Below are 10,166 nucleotides of genomic sequence, written 5' to 3'. Positions count from 1 at the left end.
AAATAAAATTTAAAAATTCTCAAGATGACTGCCAATTTTTTTTTTACGAGATCAATAAACCTTAAACTGGCCCAAGTAAAATTTCATGCACAAACAAGTTCAAATATCCACAAATGTAAAACACTGGAAGATAGCATTTAGAACACAAAAACTGGAAATACAGGAAAAAGGTTTACTTTAAGAACCTAAGTTTAACAGTTTCAATATTGTCAGTTTTATTCATAAGTAATGGATCACTAGAACTGTGAACTTTAAAATACACCTCAAATTAAGCTGGGTTTTTTGTTTTTGTTTTACTGCTCAACTATGTTCAAATTCATTTTATTATGCATTTAGTACAATGGCAGGAAATTGACCAGGAAACACTGGCATGTTCAAAACTTTGCAAGAGATTTTGCACTATTTGTCTGCTTATTATCAAGCTAATGATATTTAATAGTTTAGGAATGTTGAAACAATAAACACATGTGTTAATTATATTTTCAATATCAACAAAACCAATTTCTAATTTTTTCCCCAAAAGGGTAGAAAGTGGATTAAGGGTTGAGCCCACAACTTGCTGAACTAAAAAAAAAAAAAAAAGCTGTCCACAAATTCACTCTTTACCATCGACTATCTACAAACTTGCTCACTCATTACCACTGAGTATCTACAAACTTGCACACTCACTCACTGCCATCGAAGTATCTATAAACTCACTCATTACCATCAAGTCAGAACCGACTGATTCACAGCTAACCCTCCAGGGGGTTTTAAGAGACCATAAATTGTACAGGAGGCAACTATCCATCTTTCTTCCACAGATGTGAATCATCTGCCTTTGAGTTGGCAGCGAAATGCCTTACACATTAGACGCCAGTTATCTACCTTAAATTAGACATTAACACAAAATATGATACAGAACCTCCAATTCTGTTTAATGTTGAGAGGGCTAAGAAAGGCAAGGGCATGTCAAAAACTGCCACCCCAATCCAGTTCCCTGCCTTTCCCTCTGCAAGGCTGGGTGGTCCCTGATGAGGGTGGTCCCTGATGAGGTGCCTGGACTGCAGTGATTGTCTGGAGACCACAGTTCATTATATGATCCCCACACTGACAAAAAGCAATGGACAAAAACTCCCAACGGTCCATCTGACTGTATCATCAACCCTCGGTGGCAGCCAGCATGAGAAGCAGTCCCTCAAGAACCTCTTCTTTCATTCTCTCATAATAAGCCACAGAACTGGAGCCCAGACGAATTTCTACAGCTCTAAGGTGGAAATGACTGCTTAAATCATAAGAACACACTGTTGATGTGACCAAGAATGTGAATGCATTTTAATAAAAATTTAAAACTAGCAAAGAAACTATATTAGAAGCAAACTGTGGCAGAGTCATTTGCACAAGCCCCGTGGAACTGAGGATACCACACCAAGTTCTTCACTCGGCCCCACACAAACACTCCTACTCTTGAGCTGAATTTACTCCAATCATCTGAAAACGACCAGAAGTGAGAGCAATGCTTTCACACGGAGCCCACATCACGCCACCCTCCCCAACCTACAGGAGACAAGGAAGGGTCTGGCAGATGTGAATAGGAGTCAAAATGGCCACTCCAAAGGCCTCTGACGAACAAAGAGTAAAACTATCTCCGAAATAGAACCCAGGACAATGCGCCCCAGGAAGAAAAGCTCTGTGCATACCAAAAACACAGATGAGATCTAAAATAAAAATAGGTAATAGTCACCTACAGGAGCTGGCAAAAACAAAAATCACAAACACTGCCGGGGGGTAGGCAGAAGTGACAACGCTTTGAGGTTAAGAATCAGGAGTTTCATGATTTGGCATCTCACACAATATTAAGGATTTAGAAGTTTTCCAGGATTGATCAGAGATCATGTTTCACTTGCTATTTATTATACACTCACTCTGTACAATAATTGAACAAAGAAAGCATCTATGAAGATAGATCTACACATTAGACTGGAAGAATGTGCACCATCCTCTACGAAAAGCCAGGTGAGTAATCTGAGCAGGGATGTGGGTTATTAAATATATAAGGAACCTATCACCCCCTCAGTAGTGTGTATGGTTGCATATCATAAAACACAAATTACACACACACACACATACACAGAGACAGCAAAAGTGCACATAGAAAATGCAGAGAACCCACCACGGCTCTGCTGAGTCTGGAGACGTCATCCTACACATAACCAGGCTCAGAAACAGCTTTTGTCCTCTTATCTCTGGAATATGGAGGTACATGTGACAGAGTCTGAGAACGACAGGATTCTACTCCTCAGTTCATGATGAGCAGACCGGTGTTCCTCTTTCTAGGTTAAGTGTCCTATTCCTCTCTGAAAGTTTGAGAGTCTGAACTGGCGCTGAGGCACCCTGCAAGACAGGCCTGGCGGTGGCAATCTCCTCATGAAAAATCAGTCACTGAATCATATTCTGCTCTCACAGTGTCACTTTCAGCCAGAACTGACTCAGCAACAACAAGCATAGATGAACCCGCCCCCTCACATTTCGCAGGACCCACTGGTAAACCTTGGCAGGCTCTCCGAATCCCAACCTCTTTTGGGGGAAGCACATTATTTCCGGAAAGTATGGAGACCACTAGTCAAGAAGGCCTAAAGCAAGGAGGATCACGGTCCATTCTTCCTCCTCAAATCTGGTCTGTCAGGTGTTCTGGGGTGAGAAGAAGATAGTCAGTCAGCCAACCAGACACAGTAAACACGCTTCCACAGAATAAGCCCATCACCCAGGTCCTGTTTATTTAACCTCCTAAAGATTTCCCAGATCTGTCTATCTCCATTTCCATGACCACCAAGCCAGTCCAAACCACCACAGTGTCATCATGCCATGGACCATAATAACCTATTCTCACCTATTCTGCCCACATACCAGTTCAAACTTCTTCAAGATATACATCTGAGGGAGAAGGGTGGGCAGGGAGAAAAGTACAACAATGAATGAAGGGAAATCCAAAGTCTCTGTAAATTTTCATTAAAATGAATAATAAACACACACACACACACACCCCAAAAAAATACACATCTGCTCATGTCAGGCACTGCCTAAGACACCAGGGGTTCCTACTCGCTTGTGAAATGAATTCTCAATGCCCATATTAAAGCTGGCCTCTGTCTGCCTCTCAAGGTTCTTCTTATTGGAATCCTCCTTGGTTCTCAAACACAGGCTCCTCCAGGCCTGACAGCATTGCCCACCCAGAATGCTTTCTACCAGCATTGCAGAGGTAACATTAAAGCCACCTCCTGAAAGGTAAGTAACATCCCCCAAGGTTGGTCTGTTGTTATGTGCCATTAAGTCAGGACTGACTCATAGATCACACAGGAGGCTGCTCATCTTTGTCCCATGGAGCAGCCCATGGTGGGTTCGAACCACTTATCTTTGGGTTGGCAGCACAACTCTAAAACACTAAGCCACTTCAATCTTCTGATAAGCAGTGGCTTTTTCTTTTTTGTGTGGGACTACCTTGACTCCTCATATCTCCTCTGTAATAGCCTCATTTTTAGGATAGTAGCCAGAGTGCTCCTTGGGGGTAAAGATGGCAAAGCTTCGTCTCTTTGGCATGTTGCTAGGAGAGGCTGACTGTTCCTTGGAAAGGGACATCATACTTAGAAGAGTGGACTACTTAGAAGAGTGGAGGGTCAGTGAAAGAGAGGAAGACCCTACAATGACAGAGACTGGCACAGTAATTGTGGCAGTGGGTTCAAATGTGTCAGAGACGATGAGGACAGCACACGATAGTCTACAGTTCATAGGGTCACTATGAGTTGTACTCGACGGCATCTAACCACCACTACCACATTTTCAGGTATTAAAAAAAACCAAAAACCAAAAAGCAATGGACTGCCATCAGTGGGCCCTACTCGTGACAACCCTCCATCAGGTTCCGTGGGCAATTGATCTTCACAGTACAGAGACTGCCCATCTTTGTCCCCTAAAGGCACTGGTGAACTCAAACCTTCAGTCTTTAGGTTTTAAATGCACTGTGCCACCAGGGCCCCTTCCTTTTCCAGGCAGAAGCTATATAACAAAAAATATTAATAAATCAATGAACATGGTAACAAGAGTTAGTAAAATTGATCACAGTGGAGATTCAAATGTCACAAGAGAACAGCCAGACACCAGCCAAAGGCTGCATGAGACTGAAATGGTCACATCAGCACAGAGCAAGTACCCCAAGGCCTAGCCAGCCTTGGAGCAGTCAGGTACACCACTTCTGGGATCCCTGGTGGTATCACTTACAGGGAGTTAGTTCTTCATTAAAATTTGACAGTATTTTTATAGTTTAAAAGAGAAGTTTTCCCAGCTTACAAAAAAAGGAACACAAATTATGTTGTTATTAGCGGCTAATCATATTGAGACCTGATTTATGGGGAGCCAACACAGTGACAGTCAATAATGCCTGGTCCTCTGTCACTGGCCCCCATCATTAGTGGAGCTCCTGTGAGCTGCTGGGTTTTCAGAAGCAGACCTCCACACCTTACTTCCTACTCCGTTTTGCTCAGAAGCTCTGCTGACACCTTCTCAGCATCAGAACACAAGCCTGAGCTGACAGGTCGGTGATGCCCCACACAAAGGCGCATCTCATGGGCTGGGAACCTGTGTCTCCTACACAAAAAGTGAGACTTCTAGCACAAAGGCACCACTCCCCCCAAACAAGAACAACTCAAAACCCCCAAAACATACTTCAGGGACATAACAATCATGTTTGCATTTACCTAACAGTAGTTAAAAGGTACAGGAGTCTAGTTATGGTAATGAATACATGTCTGCAAAATGAAAACAGTAATCAAATCGTGGAATAATTATCTCTGCATTTTTCTAGATGGATAATCATAGTTTTCCCCAAAACTCCACACCAGGATCAAGTAGAAGTAAATAAATTCTTGTTGGCTGAAAAACACCTGCAAGAGCTGGGTTCCCTTTACTATAAAGTGAGGAAATAACACTCCTTGGAAAACTTTAAGCTAAATTGTGTAAACTGAAGAAGTAATTAATTACCCTGCATTTATATGGGGAAAAAATTTGTGTGTTCCCAGATTAAAAAAAAAAATAAAATAAACTACCAAATCATACCAAATAACACATAAAACTTAAAATAACCCTAACACGCAGTGTTCGCAGGCAGTTCAAAGCTATGGTGGCTTGAAGCTGAGATGCTGAGCATAGTTCCAGAGGCAGGAGCCGGGCAACACCACTCACTGCTCAGTGTGGGCTCTGCCTTTTTTAATGGCTCACTGAAAAGCAAATACTACAATGCTAGTTTTGCTTTTCACCTTTTTTCTCCCTTAAAAGTGAAAATCCTCTTCAGATTTCTCTGTTAGCAAAACCAAGTGCTATATAGGTCTTTCATAAAAGAAAACTGGCATAAAGTGAACTTGGGGGGGTAGGGGTAGGGTTCTATAGGATTCCTGAACCAGACTATCAGGAGAGTTGAGCTCACTGAGAACCAGCTCAGTCATTCAGCTTGGCTAAGGCCAGCAACCCACCTGGGCACAGATGAGGCATAGGAGGACAGTGTGACTCTGTGAGCTCTACCATACCTGGGTGACCAGCTAGATGCAATTCTCTTAATTAATCTCCCTGGGTTTTAGTTTCTTAATATGCAAAATGAGCAAGTTAAACGAGCTCTCTAAGGCCTAAACAGTCAAAGATGTGCTAATGCTTAAAAACTAATTTCTATGTGACAATATCATTGGTTTTCTAATTCTATTTATCATTTTATCATAAAGATGTAATTTCATCTCATATTACTAATATGTTGAAAGAGCAAAACATAAGTGTTTTTAATTACCTCTCCAGCTCTTAATCATTTCACTATCAGCTATGGGCTTCTGTCATGACTGTAGCCTGTATAATATCCAAATTGAAATAAATCATCATATCTTGTAGTTTGCAGGAGAATTCTGTCATTATCTGCTCTCAAATTCTTTTTAACATCTCCAGTCATCTTATAAAAGATTTCTTAAAATCAAAACTTAGACTTTTTGCCTTTTAGAAAAATGAAAGGAAATTTTCTCTCCCAAACTAATAAAGCCTAGAAACTTCATAAGATTTAACATTAAATCCAGTTACTTTAGAAACTACACGAAAGCAATGCCTTTTTAAAAGAGAAATCCAATGTGTCCATCTGAACAAACAAGACAATTCAAAGAGTCACATGAGGCCAATGTGCTCTGGACATTAACTCAACACCTCATCACCCAAAGTATCTCTTCTCCATCCTTGTTACTGAATTTAGCTCTGTGATCAACATTTATCTGTGAACTTGTTCATTTACATGCAGAAATCATTTGAATATCAGAAATGAATCAACTTTCTAACAAACCAAAGCTTTAAGAGCCTCTTTGGGTTTAGGCTTTTTTGTTGGTAATCACACTGCTCTGCCCTAACGAAGCATTTTCATTCTTGTGATGTCTTATGGATATTTATAAAGCAGACAGAGTGACTGCTATCAAGGTTGAAAGGCCATATTCAGATGAAAAAAATAAAAAGTTAACTTCTATCCTGGCAGCTAAGTGCCTTAACAGTTAAATTCAAATCTAACTTAAATTCAAATATCTACCTATACTGTACTAGATGGCATACCCCTTGAGGGACCGTCTGCCTTATTTATTATTCTTACATACTGACAGATTGCCAATGTCTGCTGAATCAAAATTAACTTAATAGGACTGTCAGCAGAATCCTCACTCAAGCATTGGGAATATAATACAGAGAATTCTCAATCTGAATGAACTAGACTCGACGGCACATAACAACAACAGTATAAACCTATGGTTATGCAGAAAGGGCCAGGAGTACACTCAGACTGCTCCATTATAGGTGAAAATATTATTCTTGTTCTTTGCCCTAATTTCTTAAAAACTACAAGTACTGCATGATTGGCTTTGCATCTGTGTGAATAAAAACTTGTAATATTTACCTGATAAGCATTATAAAAGTAGTTCTCAAGTATTCATTTTAACCTCAATAAGATACTTTTAGGTAAACCTATAAAATTTACATTACAATAGAAGTGTTGCTAATGTCCTATGAGTGAAAAGTCCAGGTGGATCTACAGAAGTATTATTTTAAAACTACGTTATGGGAGTATTATTTGATATTTACCATTTACATTCTCAGCGTGGGAAAAGATTATGATCAAAAGAAGAAAACACACTCTCAGTAACTTATTCTACCCCCCCACCCCCGCCGTACTATGGTAGAAAATAATTTTCTTTTATAAATAAATCAAGTGATCAAACTAGTGTAACACAGCTTGTATTGATATACCAATTTTTTTTTAAAGCCCACCTTATGTCTTATTTAAAATTCATTTAAAGCTTGAAAGTATACACCTAAGACATAATTCATCAATTCACTAATGGAGGTGGGGGAAAATGGCAAGAGAATATGCATGCTAAAAACCATAGTGCTAAAACCAATCCAGATCCTTAAGGAAATTCACCTGTTACAAGCCTCACAAAATCCGTTGTTTATCGGCAAGTTGCAAAAAAACAGGGACTGTCATATTACCACTGTTGGACAAAATAAGAAAATTTAGCTCCTAAAATGTGCTGTACCAGCTCCTTTCCACTTGAAAATTCTGTTTGCTTTGTAACTTTTTTGTAACGTACATATTTTTCAGATGGGGAGAACTTTTCATGAGCAAACTGCAAGACAAAATGTCTTCTACTTGTTATTACCTAGAAGAGCAAGACCAAGCCCCACTCCATGCCCCAAACATCTAACTTTCAGCCTCTTTATTATCACTGTCAATGAATGAGCCCCAGTCAAATGAAAGCTGCCATTTTAGGGTAAAGACTGGAGGGCGTCTGTTGTGCAACAGCAAGACAAAAACACTCGGCGACAGATGTACTCTGGGGGCTGGGAAATGGGCTGCAACTTCATAAAAATCGCTGCCCAAGTTATTTCTGAAATAGGAATTACAGAGTGCTCACACATTACTGCAATCTGATTATAACAAGGGTAAATCAGGTCTCATGTTGCCACCGCTCACAGTCACTAAGAGTTTTTTTGATCATCGTTAGATCTACGAGGAAATAAAAAGAAACATTTTTACTCTGTTTGAAACATTTTTATTCTACACCATCGCCACCCTTTTCAGGACAGAATTAGAGAAAATACATTTAACCTCTGAGAAAGACGGCCCACTGCAAAAACGGCTTAAATTATTATTTTCAGAAAATAAAAATCAGGGCCTTCACATAATCCTTTTACTATAAAATTTAAATGTTTTATATAGTCCACAAATCTGTGCCAAGGGATAAACACATTTAGGGCTAAGTTACTCAATCGACTTGCTAAATAAGATACAATGGGAAACTAAAAAGTATACTTAGCAAGTGGAGAGCTGGATAGTGTATCTAATTCTAGCAATTCAAAAGGAAACTCTCCATGTGGGTAGCTACTTTTCTTTTGTCCATTGTCTGTTCAGAGGGAAGGGGGAAAAAATAGTTTAAAACCCCAAGCGTGAACAGTCTCTAAAAGTGACCTCCGGAAAAACCGCCCGACCCATGGCAGGAGCACTCCCCGCGCCGCCCACTCAACGGGGCGCTCACAAAGCAGGCGGCCGGCTAGAGTTTGGGGTGCGCTCCCACTGCGCGGGGCTCCCCGAGGCAGAGCCATCCGGAGAAAGGCGGCTCGATAATGATGGCTGCCCGGAGCCCGCGGCTCCTTCCCCGGGGCCTCCCACCGGGTGTGCGCCCCCGCCCGCGGCCATCCCATGTCACGGCGACAGCCCCGCACCACGGCCACCCTGCGCCCCGCCCGCGCCCCGCGAGCTCAGTCCCCGGTGCGAAGCAAACAAACAACGCGGCCCCGCCGCCCTCCTTCCTCTCCCCACTGACCGCTTGGCCTCCAGCCACCTTGGCCGTTCACGCTCAGAGCCACGGCTCTGCGCGGGGGGCAAGCGCACCCAGGGCACTTCGGGGGCCACCTGGAGACCCCCCCAGGAGCTGACCCTCGGCGGGCGGGGCGCCGGTTGGCTGCGCTGCTCTGGGGGCGAAAGTCTCTATTATGCAGACGACGACGACGACGCCAGTCCGGCCAGCTCGGCAAGGTGGGGTCCCCTGCGCGTCGCGCCTCTCGGCCCGCTCCCTTTCTTCTCCTCTGCGCGCACTTGGAGCCACCAGGAGCCCTGGGACTCCCTGCTTGGGCTTTCAACTCCGGCGCCGCCGTGGCCCCAGCTCGAACTAGGACGCTCCTGGGACCGCATGTTCGTGTCGCCCCCGTCCCACGCGGCAACGCGCGCACCTTCCCCGCTCCGACCCACCTCGCCCGGGCGTCCCCCCGCGGCCAGCGCCGCCGCGCCAGGAGGGAGGCACTTTGTTCGCGCCGGTGCGCAGCGGCCGCCGGCGAACGCGGCGTGGTCGGTCCGGGAGGGGGCGAGGGTCACCGCTCCCGAGCCGCCGCCGCCGCTGCCGCTCAGCCAGCCCGCGCCCGCGCGCCCATCGCCCGCTCGCCTGGAGTTGGAGCTCAACTTTTCCTTCCTTTTTCTCTCCCAGGGAACCGGCAACTCGTGCTCGGCGCCGGCGGGAGGACACGCGCTCGCGCTTCTCCGCGCGCAGACACGCTCCCTGCGCTCCCCGTGCCCCCCCACACCGGCAGCACAACAAAAAGCAATTTACATGCGAGGAAGTGACCCTCGGCCGGACCGCGCGCCCCCGCCGCCTGCGAGCTCAAGCGAAAGTTGGGGCGCCGGGCAGCGCTCGGGCGCGGGTTCGGGGCTCGCGGGCGGCGCTGCGCTCCTGCCGCCCCTGTCGCCCCAGCCCTCCGCACACGCCCAACTCCTCGCTCCCAACTCCGCGCTGGCCCAGCCTCGGCTCCGAGCGGTTTCCTGCCGCCGCCGCCGCCCCTCCTGGGCGCACGGCGAACTCTCGCGCTCACCGGGTCGCTCGGGCTCCTCCACTGCCAGCGCCGAGGAGAAAACAAAACGTAGAGCGAGATCCGGAGTTGGCTCGGCGGTCGGGGGCTGAATGCTCGGGCGCGGAGTTGGTTGAGGCACACGGGCTCAGTCGAGTTTCGGGGTCTCCTAGCCCCCGGGCCGTCTGCTCCGCGGTGCTCCTTTGTGTAATTTCACTCGATCCAAGTTTAATCCGATAGTTCCCGAGCACGAGCGCGTCCGCACCGCCACGGCTCAACCCCCGCGC

At 45.1% G+C, this 10,166-nt stretch overlaps 2 protein-coding genes across 2 annotated transcripts in view; one reads left to right on the top strand and one right to left on the bottom strand.

Annotated features, from left to right (window-relative positions):
* Positions 1-10,166, bottom strand: part of CHD7 (chromodomain helicase DNA binding protein 7) — a 300,989-nt gene extending 290,823 nt beyond the window's left edge. Inside the window, exon 1 of the mRNA XM_006902138.1 lies at positions 9,904-10,166. The gene's annotated coding sequence lies outside the window, so the exon portion shown is untranslated. The remainder of the gene's footprint in view (positions 1-9,903) is intronic.
* LOC102850018 (vegetative cell wall protein gp1-like) lies at positions 8,532-9,992 on the top strand. Its single transcript, XM_006902143.1, has one exon. It carries the CDS (start codon positions 8,532-8,534, stop codon positions 9,990-9,992), a length of 1,461 nt encoding a protein of 486 aa, XP_006902205.1.

Source organism: Elephantulus edwardii, unplaced genomic scaffold (assembly GCF_000299155.1).
Source record: "Elephantulus edwardii isolate Elephantulus edwardi_28Jun2011 unplaced genomic scaffold, EleEdw1.0 scaffold00372, whole genome shotgun sequence".
Lineage (NCBI taxonomy): Eukaryota > Metazoa > Chordata > Mammalia > Macroscelidea > Macroscelididae > Elephantulus > Elephantulus edwardii.
This window is presented reverse-complemented; position numbering and strand designations above follow the sequence as displayed.